The 18,165-nt window shown below is 52.8% G+C and overlaps 1 protein-coding gene across 2 annotated transcripts; it reads left to right on the forward strand.

Annotated features, from left to right (window-relative positions):
- Window positions 1-1,516: 1,516 nt before the first annotated feature.
- Rab35 (RAB35, member RAS oncogene family) lies at window positions 1,517-17,203 on the forward strand. 2 transcript variants are annotated; one of them, XM_038346363.2, is made up of 6 exons: window positions 1,520-1,714; window positions 7,040-7,090; window positions 10,016-10,139; window positions 13,465-13,589; window positions 13,672-13,796; window positions 15,679-17,203. In XM_038346363.2, exons 1-6 carry the CDS (start codon window positions 1,663-1,665, stop codon window positions 15,805-15,807), a joined length of 606 nt encoding a protein of 201 aa, XP_038202291.1. In that variant the 5' UTR covers window positions 1,520-1,662; the 3' UTR covers window positions 15,808-17,203. The 2 variants fall into 2 exon arrangements, with proteins under 2 accessions (XP_038202293.1, XP_038202291.1); XM_038346365.2 differs by lacking the exon at window positions 13,672-13,796 and having other exon boundaries at window positions 1,517-1,714.
- The last annotated feature ends 962 nt before the right edge of the window (window positions 17,204-18,165 follow it).

Here is an 18,165-nt window from a genome sequence, read left to right on the forward strand (position 1 = left end):
TGTAGTTACAGACAGTTGTGAGCCACCATGTGGGTGCTGAGGATTTAACCAGGGTCCTCTGGAAGAAAACTGACCCATTTCTCCAGTCCTTCCTTCTGTTTCTAACTGCTGGTCACAGGGATGGCAGCGTTAACTCGCCCACAGACAGGAAGCGTTCCATCAATAAGAGCCCACAAGCAGCTCTTCAGCCAGCACCTTCTGATTCCAGGCTTGTGCTCATTACCACACTTGCTTCTGAAAGCACTTCAAGGCTTGCACCAGACACTTGCTCCACGTGCTGCCTGTAATACCGTGAATAGCAAGAAATCATCTGCCGAGAGCTGGGGCGTAAAAAAAAAAAAATCGCAATAAAATTATAAACTGCATGAATCTACTAGCAGCAGAGTGACTAAGGGATAGTACAAGCATCTGATGGAGTACCACACCGTGAGCAGTTATAGGATGGCTAGAAGTACACTGTGCGTTTGTAAGACAATACATATGTGTACTTAAATACACACAGATTTGTGGGGAAGCATGTATCCATCCAACTATTAAGTATCTCATGCTGTTCAAGAAACTTTAATGTGTTACATTGTGGAGGGAGTCGTTTAGACGGAAAAACTAATTTGAACTCTAAATTCAGTAAGAATCCATACCTTTAAAAAAAAAACGTTTTTTATGGGGAAAGACCAGGAGATTGAAAGAACACGGCAGTATCCCAACAGGAGCTTGGCTGCAAAGGACTGGAAGGTTGTACGAAGCATGACGAGAGGGCTGCGTGTGGAGCTCAGCTCGCAGAGTTCCTGTGTAGCATGGTGCAAAGTCCTGGGTTCGAGTCTCAGCACCACATAAAACTGGACTAGGGAGGTACAGGTAGGAGGGTCAGAGGTTCAAGTGTATCCTCGGCTGCTCGGCGAGCCTGGGGCATCCTGGGCTACTTGAGAACTTGCTAGGACAAGTCAAAGAAACAGGGATGGAGCAATCAAGTCGCGGTGAGGACGCGGTGGCCGCGCACCGGGAAGGGCAGGTGGGCATCCACCCAAACTGGAAAAACCTGAGGTCGGTTCTGAATTGCGTACGGCTGAGTTCCGGCGCCCCAGGCTCCTTAGGCCACGGGGAAACTGAGGCCGAAGGAGCGACCGCGCAGGCGACCAGGGTGCGCCCTACGATCCGAATCCGGAACCGCTTCCCGTTCGGCCAGAAGCGTCAGGTTCCCGGGGTCGCGGGGCTCGGAGGCGACTTCCGCCCAGCGCTGACCTCCAGGACGAGCTGCAGCCGGCACCGCCTCCCTTCCGCCGGGCCGGCCGGACGGCTCGGGTCTCCTCCGGGTCCCCGGTCGCCGCGCTCGCACCGGACCCCGTCGGGGCGCAGCGTGCGTCGTGCGCACGCGCGAAGAGGGCGCGGCCGGCCAGGGCTGCGGCTGCGCAGAGGCGGGGCCGGACGCCGCGCCTGCGCAGTGGCGGGGCGGGGCGGGAAGGAGGGAGGCGGTGGCACCGGCGGCGGCTGCTGAAGAGGAGGAGGAGGGTGGGGGGAGCGGAGGGAGGTGTTTCTGTCAGTTCCGGCTGTTTGTTCGGGAAGTGGATCCGCCGCTGCCGGAGCAGCCGGGAGGGGAGCTGCGGATCGCGAGGCCAGTGCCGACCCCGCCCGCCCGCTCGCCCGCGCGCGCCGCCCCCGCCCGCCATGGCCCGGGACTACGACCACCTCTTCAAGCTGCTCATCATCGGCGACAGCGGTGAGGGCCGCAGGGGCCGGAGGCGGCGCGGGCCTTGCCGGGCGCGGCCCGCGGGGGCCTCGGGGCGGGCGGACGGACGGGCGGGCGGGCGGGGAGGCGCGGCCCGCGCCGGGCGGGAGGCGCGGAGCTCGGCGGCCGCAGGCCCCGGGGGAGCAGCCAGGGGCTCCGGGCTGCTCCTCGGCAGGTCGGGGTGCCCAGCGCGCGGGATGCACGGCCCGGCGCAGGCTCCTGCCTCACGTGTGACCTTGGTCAAGTCGCGCGATCGCTGGAGTTGGAGAGACCCGGGTTCGAGTCCCGGGAAGACAAGCTTTTTCATTCTGTGACCTTGGGCAAGTTGCTTCATCTTTCTGAGCCTCAGTTCCCGCATCCGATAAGTGGGGACTTGTTAAACTGAGCGTTGTGAGTATTCGATGAGCTAAAGTAGGGCCAGTGCTTAGCGCCTGACCCAACGTGTGAAGTAACCCGTAAGTAACTGTGTTGTCTGCACGAGTGTTCCCCACCCCCCCGCGAAGACTGAGGCCTCTGTGAATTGGGGGTGTTTCCAGGACCTACGTCTCTGGGTTGCCGTGCGTTTGGATGAGGTGCGGCAGGTAAAGCCATAAGCACATTCCTGCAGAATCGTTACCAAGTCTTCACTTGGTTCAGAGTAGTAGTACTGACGGGCTGTTGTTACACTCACGGTGATGATGGGAACAGTGTTTGGCGCACAGTGTGTGGACAGTGCCTGCTGTAACCTTACACGGGGGCTTTGTCCATGTACACACACTCCTTGCGGTACTGCTCCGTCTCTGATTCACCGAGCAACTTCTGGTACTCAGTGTTAAAATGCATTTTGTTCAGTGAATGAACACCAAGCAGCCTTAGGAAAGTCACACTGGTTTCTGGCCAAGGAAGAAGCATTCTAGAGGTGTTTGGAGTGTGGTAAGTGACCAGGTCTACAGGGTGATGTTGAGTTCAGGGAGGCAGGTCCCCGGATGTTGATGGGAGTGTAGCTGAGGTGCTGTGAGTATATATGATGTTTTGGAAGGAGGCTGGGGAGCAGCCAAGTCTATAGATTAGACTTCAGTTGAGTGTGGGATAGAGGGTCATGTGACTTGAGACAGCCAGGTTGGTGGTAGAGCCTGTAGATCATTGAGGAAATGGAGCATCCCGTCCCCTGAGACTCAGGATGTAGGCTTGTTGGGTGGCAGTGTCATCCATGGGTCATGGAAGTCACCAGTGAGGCGGGGTTGGGCTGTGGCTGGTGGTTTGGGTCCTGTGGAAGAAGACTGAGGTTTCGGTGGTTGCTGCTGGTGGAGGGACGATGTTGGGAAAAGTTAGGGCCTGGCTGGGTGGGAGTGGAGTTAGAAAGGCAGAAGGCTGATTGGCTGTAGTTTGAATTACAGCCTGTGGCATTGCTCTGGACCCCGAGGATTTGCTTTCTTCTCTGGCCTTGGTTCCGAGTGACTGTTGCATTTCAGAGTTCAAGTCACCCTGCTGTGGTCAGAGGTCTTACCCTTCCTAAAGGCGTCTTTTGCCAGTGTTAATATTCCAAACCTGAAAGGGTTAAACTCAGCAAGAAGATGTAGCTTGTTGGCTTTTCTGTGAAACCCATGAGATGGTTTTGGCTTGCTGTCTTACAGTGTCTTTTACATGATGTATTGATTTTTTAGCTCAGAAGCCAGTCGTGGGAGAAGACTCATTGGTCAGGGTCTGGGGTCTGGCTCCCGGCTCAGTAGGCGTGTGTAGGCCTGGGTCATGGAGAGGAGGGAGGCACTTTGCTCTTTGATTTTTCCCGGCATTTGGCTGAACACTTTGGAAACTGGAAGATATTCTGCAGCTGAGCAGGGGCCTGCCTTCACCTGCCTGGCCTGGGCCCCTCGAGTGTGTGCTTCTTAAGGTGTGTCAAATAGTTCACACGCACTTTCTCATCTGATTCTCACCCATGGCCTCTGTGGTTTGTCAAATAAGGAAACTCAGGCTTAGAGGAGCTGCCTGACTCGCCCCAAATCACACAGTTTTCAGAAGCAAACTGTTGCAAGGGCAGGTGGTGCTGGGCTTAGAAACCCGGAGTCTCTGTCCCGCTTGGCCACGCTGTAGTCACTTCTGGGGTGTATTCCCTGGGCGTGGCTTTCTTGTCTCTGTACCTGAGCTTTTATACTTTCTTCTCAGCTATTCTGGCTTTGGCTTTGGTTTATAATGGTGCCCACTGATGCCAGTCACCCTCATTTGTAGAACCTGGAGGCTAGTATGCCATCAGAGACCTAGGGCAGACTGCAGCTGGGAGGCAGGCATGGCTTGTCTGAGGCACACCAGCAGGTGGTCGCAGAGGAAGCAGTCAAGTTGATGCCGCTTTACTCAAGTTCACAGCAGACTGGTGCCGAAGCAAAGAAAATCGAGAGAAGCGGTGGGGCAAAGCTGGGATGAGGCCCAAAGTAGCGTGCAGAGGAGGGGGTAATGGCCAACAGGCAACAGATGTGCTGGGGCCTGTGCCCCTTGGAAGGCAGCAGACTGGCTAGAAGAAAGCATTGCCCTGGTGAAAGTATGTCCTGTAAGGTGGGCGCATCTGCAGGGTAGATAGCCCCTGGGATAGCCCAGAGGTGGTGTCTCGTTTTCTGTTCCTCGGGAAGAGCGGTGCTGGAGGTTGTATCAGGTCTATGGCGGCAGACCCTGTTGTGACTAGTGGTTATTCTGCAGCTCAGGATTTCAGGTCCAGCTGTCACTGCGGATGATACCCTCCCTTGTCTATTAGAGATCTGAGATTTGGATAAATTTAATAAATAATAATAATATTAAAGGCCAGGTGTAGCATTGCACATCTTTCATCCCAGCACTTGGGAGGCACAGGCAGGTGACTCTCTGTGAGTCTGAGGCCAGCCTGGAGTATCTATCTACATTGGAAAGTTCCAGGTCAGGCAGACTCTAAGGGAAAAAAGAAAAAGGATTCTCTGCTGGCTCCTGCCCCTAAAGTTTGAGAACTGCTTCATGGGACCTGGTGATGCTGCTGTAACTGCATGATGTTCCAGGACTTTCGCTGAGACTGGTATTTGTTGAGCATCAGTGTGTGGAGGGAGTTTAGCTGGTAGCTGTTAAGTGCTGGATTCAGCTCATAGCACTGAATGGATGAAGGAGGTGAGGTTCCTTAGTGCTTAAGGAACTCACTGCTTAGTGACCAGACATGAGCTTTTAGCTGAGTAAGCTGGATCTAGAAGGCTTCAGGAGGAAGCAGAGGAGGCCTCAAGGGCCAATGGGGTTAGTATCAGGCAGAACACCATGAGGACCAGCCCAGAACTTGGGCTTTCCTAGGGTTTAGCAGGAAGCCTCATGGCGGAACAATGAGGAAGTGGTGCTGAGCAAGAGCCCTGTAAGCTGGAGGCTGAGCGGCCGGTGCCCTCATGCTTCAGCTGTGTGCTCCGGAGCAGGACCCAGGTGTCCTCAGAGAAGCAAGCTCTTCTGGGTGCCCTGCCAGCTGCTCACTGGAGATGGCCTGGAGAGGGTGTCTGGGCTAGCTAGAGAGCAGCTCCGTATCTCAGTGCATGGCAGTGGTTTGCAGTCTTGGTTGGGGGTGGAGCAATGTCATCTTTGAGAATTGGAGTCAAACCGTGGGTTTCTCATGATAGGCGCATCTCCTTACAGTTTGCTTTTAGTCATTCAGTCATAATTCAGACATTATGGGGTCCTGAGTTTGGATCTGGTACCTTTGAAGGCATATCTGTTAGAATAGAGCAGAAAGGATGGTTTCTGGCTGCTTGATTTAAAGTCTAGTCAATACTGGATACATTGTCTTTGTTCTTGTGCCCAGTTCTGAAGAAGTCAGGAGACTAGATCTCAGGGGCTGGGGCTTTTACATTTCTCATGGTATTCTCAAATTGCTTTTCAAAGAAACTGAAATCATTTGCATTCCTACTAAGCGGGCTGAAAGTGCCCACATCAAGGGCTGGGACTATAGCTCAGGTGGTAGAGTATTTGCTTTGCATGCACATAGCCCTGGGTTCAATCCCCAGTCCACCTATAACCCCAGCATTTTGGAGGCAAAAGAATCAGATTCAAGGCCATCCTGTGCTACGTGGTGAGTTCAAGTCTGGCCTGGGCTACGTGATACCCACCCACTCCTCCCAAAAAATAGGAGGAGGAGGGAAGGAGCAAGCAAACAAGCCTGTCAGGACACTAGCAGAGATGTCCAGAGGTGCTTTACAGGCCTGGATTTAAATCTGTGTCTGATCTTCTCTGGAGGCATCTTAGGTCATTCTCCAAGCCCTGGTTTCCTTATCTGAGGAGACACAGTTTGAATTCTGGGAGCATCATGAGCTGCCGTGCAGACCTGAGTGTGTATGAATCATTTCATTCATTGATATAGCCACTTTTGAATAATGGAGACAGGAGGACAGGAGGCAGGTAGGTGCATTGGCCAATCAAAACCACATGTGTCAAGGGGAAGCTGGGTTCTTAAGGCACAGCCAGGAGCCGCTGTGGCAGATGCAGTGTTCCAAGCATCCATGGGTGGTAGCCAAGTAGGTGTCCAGCAGACTCCCTGTATTTTTCTTTGGGTCACCAGCTCACAGATAACGACATGGAGACTTACTATTTAATAATTATGAAAGCTTGACCTTAGCTTAGGGTTTGTTCTTAACTAGTTCTTATAACTTAAATTAACCTATACTTTTAAATCTGTGTTCCATTGAGTGGCTCAGTACCTCATCTCTGTACTGCCCGCCCTACTGCCTCTAGTACTGACTGGCCACCCTCCTTTGTGCCAGATTCCTCTTCCTACTTCCCCTCTCTCTGCCCAGATCCTGCCTATACCTCCTGCCTAGCTATTGGCTGTTCAGCTCTTTTTATTAAACCAATCACAGCAATGCATCTTCACACTGTACCGATATCCCACAACACCCCTGCCTCACTCATTCAGCTGTACTGACTTAGCTGGCGTAGATGACTGACAGCTGGTTCTGGTCATGTGGGCCTGAGTTTCTTCACATACAAAATGCCCTGTTGAAACCAAGGGCTCTTTCCCAGCTTTCCATTTCTTTTGAACTGAGGTAACATGAGGTTTTCTGAGGACCTTGCTTAGGATGCAGGTGGACTGGTCTCATTAGGTTGACCTTCCTCTTGCTTGTCTCTGTTGTCTGGGGCATGAGTCCCTCTGGCATCTCCCCCAGAGGATTTGAGAGCTGCTTGTCTTACATGAGGACCAAGGCAAAGGTCAGCGATTTACTGGAAGAAATGCTGGTGTGTGGGGAGATGGGTCAGTCAGCCTTGAGGAGCTCAGCCCCACTGGGTTCCTTAGGAAGGTGGGCTAAAGGGAGGCCCCCCCTCCTGCTCATCTCCCTTCCTTCTCTCCTGCAGGTGTGGGCAAGAGCAGCTTGCTGTTACGATTTGCAGACAACACCTTCTCAGGTGAGTCCTCCTGGGTATTACTGGGTGCTTTAGTTTTGAAATTTCCTTCCCTGTTCCAGAGCCCACCTGCTTCTGTCTGATGCAGGAGACTTTATCATTCAGGTTGTTGGATGAGAGAAAGTGGGGTCGGGGGCTCAAGTGAGAAGCTCCTGCTGGTCCTCACTGTGCCCCACATTGAGGAGTTTAAGGAAAATGTCCATAGCGTTAAGAATGACAGTTGTCCCGCACTGTCCCTCTGCTGCCCTGGAGCCTCTGCTCGGGGCGTGGGTGTCTTTTCCTGATCCCACCTGCTGTTCAGAAACACGCTCCAGCCTGGCTGCGCACAGACCTCCACCCTGTTTCTGATTGTTCTTAGACGTTGTTGTCTCCTATGGGTCTCTGGCTTGGCCTGGAACTTGCTATGTAGACCAGGTTGGCCTTGAACTCACAAAGATCCACTTACCAAGTAGTGGGATTGAAGGCATATGTTCTGTGATGCCCAGCCTTCCTTTTGTTCTGTAATGGTTGGGAAGGTTGCTTCTGTCTGGATGCTCTGACCTTCACTAACCACTCAAGTCATGTGGCTTCTGGTTGCTTCTGTTTTAATCAATGCTGTATTTCTGGGATACATTGTTTCTTCTTGTACACACAGATGAGGTCACTAGGTCACAGGGTCTAAGGGTGTTTACACTTTCCTTGCTACTGCCAAATTGCTTTTTAAAAACATTGTATTGTGGGTTGGTGGTGACACACCTTTAATCCCAGCACTGGGGAGGCAGAAGCAGGTGGATCATTGTGAGTTCAAGGCCAGCCTGGTCTACAAGAGCTAGTTCCAGGACAGCCCCCCCCCCCCAAAAAAAAAAACCAAACGAAAAACAAACCAACAACAACAGCAAAAAACTTCTATTGGGCTGGAGAGATGGCTCAGAGGTTAAGAGAACTGACTGCTGTTCCGGAGGTCCTGAGTTCAATTCCCAGCAACCACATGGTGGCTCACACCCATCTATAATGAGATCTGATGCCCAGAACACTAAATACATAATAAATAAATTTAAAAAAAAGACCCCCCCCTCCAAAAAAAACCCCTATTTATGCCAGGAGGTGGTGGTGCATGTCTTTAATCTTAGCACTTGGGAGGCAGCCGCAGGTGGGTCCCTGAGTTCGAGGCCAGCCTGGTCTACAGCACGAGTTCTAGGACAGCCAGGGTTGTTACACAGAGAAACAAAACCCGTATTGGACTGAAGCTGAGGGAAAGGGGACATGCCGTGCGTCTTAATTACTGTTCTGCTGCTGTGAAGAGACACCATGGTCATCACAACTTTTATGAAAAGAAAGTATTTAATTGGGGGCTTGGTTTACAGTTTCAGGTTTAGTTTATCATCATGGCAGGGAACTTGGTGGCTGGCGCCATGCTGATCTGTGGCTGAAAGCTATATCCTGATCCTCAGGCTAACAGAAACCAGTGAGGCCAGTGAGCCTACGCCTGGCATGGGCTTTTGAAACTCGAAGTGACACACTTCTTCCAGCAAGGCCACACCTCCTCATCCTTGAAATCCTTTCAAACAGTTCCATTCCCTGGTGTGAGCCTGTGGGGGCATTCTTATTCAGACACCACCATGGTGTGTATAGGTCAGAGGACATTTGGGAGTTGGTTTTCTCCTTCTGTCACATGGGGTTGAACTCAGGTCATCATGCTTGGCAGCAAGGCCTTTCCCATTGGAGCCGTTTCACCAGTCCTCACAGTGCTTTTCAAGGAAGCAATGGTCATCTTCGCTCCTGACGGTTCTTCTTCTCTTTATCTGCATGTATGTCTGTGCTTGTGAGTTTCCATGTGGGTGCTGGGAGTTGAACCCAGGCCTTCTGTGGGGATGTGGGGCAGATCTGCCCACTAGATGTCAGGGTACTATGACAGCTAACACTGTCTCCATGGCCTCGGAACAAAGCCACTCTGGTTGAGAAGCACTGGTCTTCAGAACCTGTCTCTAGCTTTCTTCTTGTGCTGTGTGTTGACTTTGTTTTGCTTTGCTTGCTCATGTGTGAGGATCTGTTGGCCCTGGAGGTACCAGACGCTGACCTGGATTCTGGGTGCTTGCCCTGGTGTGGGCTGTCACTCCACTTCCCCACCTTTGCTACGTTTTCCTGCTAATGTCCTGCTTCCATTTCTGTCTCACCTTGAACTTTGCCCTTTCCCATGCCTTTGCCACACTTCACATGGCCGTCTGTGTCTATCTTTTGAAAGAGTTCTTGGTATGTTCCAGCTGGAATGATGCTTTGAGGCAGGCGGTTGTAAACCTGCACCCTACTGAACTGAAGAAGTAGGCAGCTGCTCTTAATGCATCTTCCACATGGATATCTTAAGAGCAATTTCCAAAGCATCTTGTGCCCTGGTGAAAACTCACTGCCCAACACCACACGCAACAGTACAAATTCTCAGTAATAGCACAAAGGGCTGGAGAACTGGCCCTGACTCCTTATTCACCTCCCACCCCAAACTCGCCATCTCCCCAGGAAGGTGCAGTGTTGGGTCCTCACCCCCTCCCTCCTCCTCCAACACACACACACACACACATGCACGCGCACACATACACGCACACATGCATGTGCGTGCGCACACACACATACACACAAAATAGAGAAGAGGAACCAGGATGAGTAGGTCTGCCCTGTTCTCCAGCCACAGCCGACATGTCCCTACCCCGCCTTTCCAATAAAGCCCACCGCTTTCCCCAATCATTTCCTCTTTTAATTTCATTGGTGACATCTATTTCTGAAGTGGTCTTTTTACTTTGTGTCACTGTGTCCTGTCTCACCTGCACTGGGCCCATAGAGCAGGTGTGCCTTCTTTGTTCAGGGCTCTGCCCTTAGGCCTTGACTGTGGGGCACATACAGTGGGGTGGGGTGGGGTTTTGGGTTCCCTACCCTGAGTAATGGGCTACATTTGTACAGGCAGCTACATCACCACCATTGGGGTGGATTTCAAGATTCGGACTGTGGAGATCAACGGGGAGAAGGTGAAGCTGCAGATCTGGGACACGGCGGGCCAGGAGCGCTTCCGGACCATCACCTCCACGTGAGTCCCGGCCATTGCCTGGGGTGTTTGCACGAGGCTGAGTGACAGTGCCAAGTAGTAGTGTCAGAGAGGGGGTGGGGCTGGGTGGTGGTAGCTGTGCCTTCCCTCCCTGGAGACACACGAGAAGGCTCTGACGTGCTGTGGTAGCCACAGGGCTAGGGATCTGCAGTTTGAGCACCGGCCTGGCATCTGGCATGATAAAGACTGGACTCTCCTTGTGGGACTTAGTTTCACTTGCTGGCAGCTCCTTTCTCTTCAGGTGGCAATAGCGTCAGTGTTTGCCACACTGGTAGTAGTGACAGGTCCTCCCTGGTGCCACACTGGGTAGTAGTGACAGGTCCTCCCTGGTGCCACACTGGTAGTAGTGACAGGTCCTCCCTGGTGCCACACTGGGTAGTAGTGACAGGTCCTCCCTGGTGCCACACTGGTAGTAGTGACAGGTCCTCCCTGGTGCCACACTGGTAGTAGTGACAGGTCCTCCCTGGTGCCACACTGGTAGTAGTGACAGGTCCTCCCTGGTGCCACACTGGTAGTAGTGACAGGTCCTCCCTGGTGCCACACTGGTAGTAGTGACAGGTCCTCCCTGGTGCCACACTGGTAGTAGTGACAGGTCCTCCCTGGTGCCACACTGGTAGTAGTGACAGGTCCTCCCTGGTGCCACACTGGTAGTAGTGACAGGTCCTCCCTGGTGCCACACTGGTAGTAGTGACAGGTCCTCCCTGGTGCCACACTGGTAGTAGTGACAGGTCCTCCCTGGTGCCCAGTGAGCCACTGACAATTCTTGGAGGGTGTCAGTCTGTGCAGTCTCTTTGGAGGCCCAGAAGGCCATAGGTATGTGGGCCCTTCTGCATCCCCAGTCTGTTAGCTGGGAAATCCATTGTCTAGCATGTCACCTTCATTGTAGCCTTTGTGGAACTCACCTGCTCAAGGAGGAAACTCCTCCGGTGTTGAGTCTTGTAGAGACAGTTCTTAGGTGTTTGTGAAGCTGTGGAATTTAAATTTCTGCTATGTGTGTCCTTGGGCAAGCTGCCTAACCAACCCTGTGTCCCAGAGATTTTTATGTAGGATTTCCCTGAGTGCTAAGGCTTGAGTCCAGGACGTTTTCATGGGTCACTTCTGGCTTCCTGTGTGCTATGCTGCTGTTACCCCATTTTACAGATGAAGGCATGTCTATGTTTTTGAGACAGGCTTCACTATGTAGCTGCGGCTGCTCTCAAGCTCTCAGATACAGACCTGTTTCTGCTGGGATTAAAGGCATGCACCATCTCTCCCAGCTAAAGGTGCTTCTGAGAAGTGGGCTCCATGTTGTAGTGCATGCAGGGTGGTCTCTGAGGACACGGCCCAGGGCTTCCTGCATAACAGTTCTGGGTTTAGTGGTTTGTCCCAGCTCTGTCGTGGAAGCACAGGTGGCCACTCTGAGGCTGTGAGTGTGGCCGAGGGTTAGGACGATGTGTGTCTGTACTGTCTCCTCTGTGGTGGATTTGGGTGCCATAGCTCAGAACTCCTGAGGCACAGGGTGCTGTTCTGTCTGTATGTTTGGAGAAACCAGGGTTAGCCTTGCTAACCTCGGGGTTTTAGGCTGGGGCCTGGAGAGACTGATGACCCTGTGCAGCAGCTGGTGAAGAGGGAGGGTCGGGAGATGGTCGAATGTCTTGGAGGTGGGCAGTCTCTGTAGGAGTGGGAGTTTGTAACCTGAGTATCTGCTAAAGGAGCCTTTCACTGCCCCCAGTCTTAACCCTCCCTGAGGAGATTTCTGGTCCCCGGTGGCTGTGGGAGGAGAGAGGGAGGAGCGAGAAGGATGAAGCCTTGCACTGGCCCAGGAAGCAGGCCTGGGTGCTGAGGCTGCAGCTGGCCCTGCTGCCTAGTTGGGACAGGTGGATGTGAGACACTTGGGTGGGACCCCTCGTGTCGTCTCGCTAGCCAGAGATCTGGGCCACCCCTGGAGCAGCAGGAGCTAGGGCAGCGATGTGCCGTTTCTTGGTGTCTTCAGCAAAGGAAAGGTTCCAGAGGCCTTCTGCTGCAGGACGGTCTTCTGTCCACGTGGTTCCATACCTGCCCCAGAGACATCCACCTGACTGTGCTGAGTGCTGAGCTGAGATAGTGGAACTGTCAGGCTCCCTCAAAGCCAAGAAGGCTCACAGCCTTGGGATGAGTCCTGGGAGGGCTCCACTACGTCTGAGGGGTGGACAGATGCTTGGGCAGCAGTATAGCAGGGCCCTGGTGCTCTGCCCTGCCCACCCACTCTTGGTTCTGCCACCTTCATCTGGGACTCCAGATTGCTATGAAGGAACATTCGTCCTGATAATAAAGAGCACCCAGCGCTGTCTTTGTACTGCTCCCAGCCTCAGGGTGGCATCTGTTATCTCCTCTTCCTCACGGCCACCCTCAGGAGTTTGTACTAGAGACTATTTTATAGTTGAGGAAACTAAGGTAAGGGGTAGGGATGAAAGCCAAGTAACCTTTCCACAGTTCACAGCTTTCAGAGATAGGTCTGACCTCAGAGAGGTGACTAGACAGCTGGGTGCCTTCTACCAGTCTGAATCCTGTGGATCCTGGTGTAGCCATCATGGGACCCAGGCTGGGGAAGTGCTCTCCAGGAAAGTTGAATGGGAGGCAGCCTGCCCTTGGGGTTTGTAGTCTAGTGATCAAAAGTAGAAGGTTCAGGGAAACAGCACAGGCGGTTATGTAGAGTGGGGTCAAGGGTGTGGCATGGCCTCTGGCCTGCTTTCTGTGCACCAGATGGTCATGGGGGAAAGATGGCACCGTCCTTCCTTTCAGACCTTTGGGCTGGTTTAGGGTCTGCAGATTTAGTTGAGTTCTTCCTACAGCTGCTGGAGGCCTGTGTAGCCTCTGCGTTCTCCTTCCCTGGTACATACAGTGAGCCAATAGTAGGAAAAGAAGTGTCACCTGTCCACCAGGGGAAAGGGACACATTTTGCCATGGCTTCTTGTAATGTGCAGCCTCTAGGAATGCCATCTTACTACCAAGATTTGGAACTGATTTATCACCAGGATGGTGATAACATGATGTCAACCACGAAAACTGCCTGAACTTCAAGGAAGCTTCCAGCTGGTGGTACACCCAGGCACCTGGTACACCGCAGACTGTTACCAGCCTCCACCAGTGCTGCCAGGGGCAGGCCGGTGAAGCCAGTGCTGTCCTGCTGATCAAGCTTGGCTCTGGCTGGTGGTCGAGGCTGGGTGCAGGGCTGCCCTAACCCCGGGCACCCTCACCTTCCCCGGCCACTGTCCTATACCAAGCAGGTCCCAGGGAAGCAGTTTCTCTGTCCTGGGCCAAAACCCTGATGCACATCTTGGCCCTACAGGTATTATCGGGGGACCCATGGGGTCATTGTGGTTTACGACGTCACTAGTGCTGAGTCCTTTGTCAATGTCAAGCGATGGCTTCATGAAATCAACCAGAACTGTGACGATGTGTGCCGAATATTAGGTGAGGCTGGACCCAGGGTAGGGACGGTGGGAGAGCAGCAGCTGGTGCTCTTGCCAGCGGTTGACTGTGCTTTGTCTTAAAGTGGGCAATAAGAATGACGACCCTGAGCGGAAGGTGGTGGAGACGGATGACGCCTACAAATTTGCTGGGCAGATGGGGATCCAGCTCTTTGAGACCAGTGCCAAGGAGAATTTAAATGTGGAAGAGGTAAGCTGTGCTGACCCCTGGGCTAGCGGCAGGTGAGGACCGTGAGCTTTCTGCTGAGCTCACTTCTCTACCACGACTCCCCACGCCAGGCCTGCTCAGGCATCTGAGTGACCAAGTCATTTAATGCCCACTGTTGGCTGCTACTATACAGGCCCTTTAAAACTCTTAGCTCTTAGCTCAGCTGTCCTCTGAGGTAGGATCCCGTATTTCACGGAGGAAAACTGAAGTTCCTCTTACTGATAACCTTAAGAATCAACTAGTGAGAGGTGGCGTCAAGTCCAGATCTTTCCTACCTCAAAGCCATGCAGTTTCTATTCCAGCTGCTTCCTGTTGGCCCTCCCTTGAGCCCATCACTACCACCTCTTCCCTGTCTCTTGGTTGCTTGCTTTCCTGGCCTCTGAGCACAAGCGGGCGCCTGTTCCTGACGCTTCCTGGAGCGTCCACCCTGGAGGCCTCTTCTTCACTGGTAGCAGCACCGTGAAGAGCGGCTGTGATTCTGAGGGAGAAAAGCTAGAACTTTTGGCACAAGCCCCACTTGGCCCCAGAGGAGTCTAGAGGTGCCAGGGAAGTTGAGTTCCCACTGCATTGGGAACACAGAGCCTCAGAGCCAGACACATGTGGGGCTTCCCTCCTGGTAATTCATTTGTTCACCTGTGCACAGGAGTGAGAGTTGTTCTCCAGGCTGTGAGGATCAAGCGAGTCGAGTTGTGCTTGCTCAGTAGATGGAGATGTTGAGCTCAGCTCTTTGTAAAAAAATATTTGTGTGCAAGTGTATGCAGTTTGCATGTGCAGGGTCCAGAAGAGGGCATCGGATCCCATGGAGCTGGAGTGAGAGGTGCTTGTCGGGCCCAGCTTGAAATGGGGGCGCTGTGACCACCCTGGTCTGGTCTGCGTGATGGCACAGTTCATGTTAAGCACCGAGTCATCTCACCGCTGGTTTGAGGACGTCTGAGCCCCTAGTTCAGCTTTTTTATCCCTGTGGCTTGGTAGCTGCCTTAGCACCCTTGGTCCTGGCAGCAGGTCTGGTAGTCTGGGTTGTCTGGCCCCGGGTGCAGTGAGGTGGGCAGCCTGTGCGTCCTTCCGTCTGTCTGCAGAGCAACATACTCTTGTCTTCTCGGAGGGTCTGGTTGGTTCTTCCTCTGTACTAGAAAGGACTGAAAAGATGACTCGGTGATTAAGGTTTTATGCTCTCCCAGAGGACCTGAGTTCAGTTCCCAGCACCCATGCCAGGCAGCTCTCAACCGCCTGTAACTCCAGCTCCGCGGGAGTGGATTCTGGCTTCTGTGGGTACCACGCTCACGTGCACATACCCACATACAGGAAAAGAGACTGGAAATACCCCAGGGATTGACTTCCCCAAGACAGCTGTGGTCTTTTAGCATTTCTTTTTCACCTTTAACTCTACCACCTCCTCCTAAAGTAGCAATTCTGAACCTGTGGGTCATGACCTCTTTGGGGGTCGAATGACCCTTTCACAGGGGTCACCTATCATACATCCTGCATATCAGACAGGTACAATATGACTCAACAGTAGCAAAATTACAGTTCTGAAGTAGCAATAAAAATAATTTTATGGTTGGGGTCACCACAATATGAGGAACTGTACTGGGGATTGCAGCATTAGGAAAGCTGAGGACACTGTCCTGGAGTGTGTTTTGAGGGTACACAGTACACACCTGGAACCCTGGCACTGGGGAGGCAGAGGGAAGAGAATTGTGGGTTTAGGCCAGGTTGGACTACATAGTCATAGTGAGACACCCTGGCATGCACACACATGCACGCTTTAAGAACATACAGTTCACAGAGGAATAGAAAGCGGCCTGTGCTGGCCAGCAGGGGCTCTGCACCAGGTCTCAGGCCAGCCTTGCCCTGTCATCTCCAGATGTTCAACTGTATCACAGAGCTGGTTCTACGAGCAAAGAAAGACAACTTGGCGAAACAGCAGCAGCAGCAACAGAACGATGTGGTGAAGCTCACGAAAAACAGTAAACGAAAGAAACGCTGCTGCTAATGCCCCAGCCCACTGCAGAGACTGCAACTGCATCCCTCCCAGCCCGAGGCTCTTAGAGGCTCCTCGGGGGACAGTCTCAGTTTAGTGCCGTTATTTAAAGAATTCTCTCCACGTTTTTTGTACTGGGAGGCGCCATCGGCACTTCCTGCCCCTTTCCCCTTGAGTGCCAAGAAGGTGTTGGACGAGCCTGCCCTTCCCCACTGGTGCCGACTCCCTGCTGAGGCGCCTGGACCTGGTGAGGACGCTGCCAGCTGAGTGGACTGATTAACCAGTTTGTACATAGTGTATATTGCATTAACCAGCTGCACACCCTCAGCCTGCTCTGGCTTTTGCCTCCTTCCTGCCAACCTGCTGCAACAGACCCTCCCAAGCCCTCCTATCCCATCTCGACGGCAGCTTCCTGAGGAGCCAGTCTCATGTCCTAGCTGAGTCTTTGGCCAGCCTGGGCCCATGGAGTGCACTCTATATGGGTATTGCCCCACAGCTGCCCTGAGAGCTGGGGAACCTAGCGTCCACTCAGGCCCTGCCCTCGGCTGGCCCTAGGCCATCAGTTCCATAGAGAAAGTTCTGCCCTTTTAGCCAGCAGGTCTCATTCTGCCTTCCAGATGCCTCTGCGACAAACCCAGGGGAGCCGCGGCTTCTGACTTACCCAACATGTTTCAGTACCAGCAGAAAGGTGGCTGGGGTGCCTTTATTCCGAGGTGGAGCTTGCAAGGGGATCGTTAACATAAAGCCAAATGAAGCCAAATCAAATGAATTAAGTTCCCCAGTTATTTCCTCGAGACTTGATTGGCTCAATAGCAAAAGTTGTGACTGTCCCACTTTGGGTTCAGGACCTTTAGAGAAGGTGCGTGGCTTCTGTTCATTGTGGGTTAGGCTCTTTCCCTTTCACGGGAAGAGGGGGCTTTGCACCCTTGTTCTGTATATGCAAGGGCTCTCGCTGGAACTAGTTTCTAAGGTAGCACCAGGCACCTCTGGCACTTCCAGGAGTTGCTGGACAATGGGACGACACCTCCAGGCTAGGATAGGCAGCTTTCATTACTGACAGACCTGTTTTAGTATGAAGATGGTAGGAAGATTTCTTAGCCACTGGGAAGAAGTGGCAGTGGGGTGGGGGCAGCTAGTATTGACCCACCCCAGTCCCCTGGAGTAAAAACCAGGGTAATCTACATTTGATTACCTCCCCTCCCTTCCCCAGACGTTTGGTTCCCTTTCCCCTGGAGGATCATGTAACTGGGAAGAACTGATTGGACACCATGATGCGTTTTATCAGATTTTCTTTCCAAGGCAATTTCCAGGCACAGCCTTGACTGGACAATCATCACGGATTACTGCAGATTTTCCATGGTAGCACTGTGGATGGGTTTTTAATCAATAAACTGGGGCTTTCTTCTCACCTGTCTCTGCACTTGTCCAAACCGTCAAAGCTGGGGTTCTGTGCAACAGGCCTGTGTTTCTGAGCTTCAGGCTGTGTTGGGGCTGTGGGCCTAGGAAGGCAGGTGCTGTGGAGGACACTTCAGGGCCAAGCAGGACGCGGCTCCATCTGATCCAGGTGAGCTGGGAGCTGAGGCAGGTTGTTTTTAGGACTGTCTTGGCTGATGGAGGGGGGTGGGGTGGGCAGAAGGTGTCACACGCTTCTGAGCATGTGGGAACCAGTGTGAAGGTGTTTGCCAGTTCAAGCAATAAGAGGGTTATCTTGGAGCAACCGGCCCAAGTTAGGTGCCTCTGTGGCTTCTGGCCTGTTAAGGCCCAGGTGATGGGTGATTTTGGTGACAACAGTGTGCCCGTCCCACAGAGTGTTCCATGCATGGGTGGGGTGGGGTGGGGTAAGGGACTCAGGGCTAAACTGGTATCCTGGTGGACCTGATGTGAAACTCCTGTCAAACAACAAACTTTTAAAGGTTTGCTAGGATTATTTCTGTATTGAAAGTTTCTAATTATGCTTTTTAAAAAAAATACTAAAAATAAAGGTTCAAGCTGCCAAATTTCTCTGCAGGGTCTACTTGCTGTCCTCCAGCTGCTCTGGGTACCTGGCCGCTTCCACTCTTAGGTCAGCTTTTGCTTTTTTTGTTGATCTCTGGTGCTGCATAGGAAACTTTTTATCAGGGGCAAGTCTGTGTTCTCTGTGGATGGGGCCTAGAACACGTGTGGGAGCGTGCCAGGGGAAGCTCCATGTTTATTCTTCACATGCCGGAAGGATGTAGCGGGAGCTTTTGGTTTGAGTGAGCGCTTTCAGGTGGAAGTTTCTGCTATGCTAGACAAGAGGGTGTGGGGCAAGATGCTGCTACCTTCACAAGTAGCCCTTCTGGTCATGTTTGTAACAAAACAACCCTCTAAATACCCAGGAACTGAGGCAGG

Source organism: Arvicola amphibius, chromosome 10, assembly GCF_903992535.2.
Source record: "Arvicola amphibius chromosome 10, mArvAmp1.2, whole genome shotgun sequence".
Lineage (NCBI taxonomy): Eukaryota > Metazoa > Chordata > Mammalia > Rodentia > Cricetidae > Arvicola > Arvicola amphibius.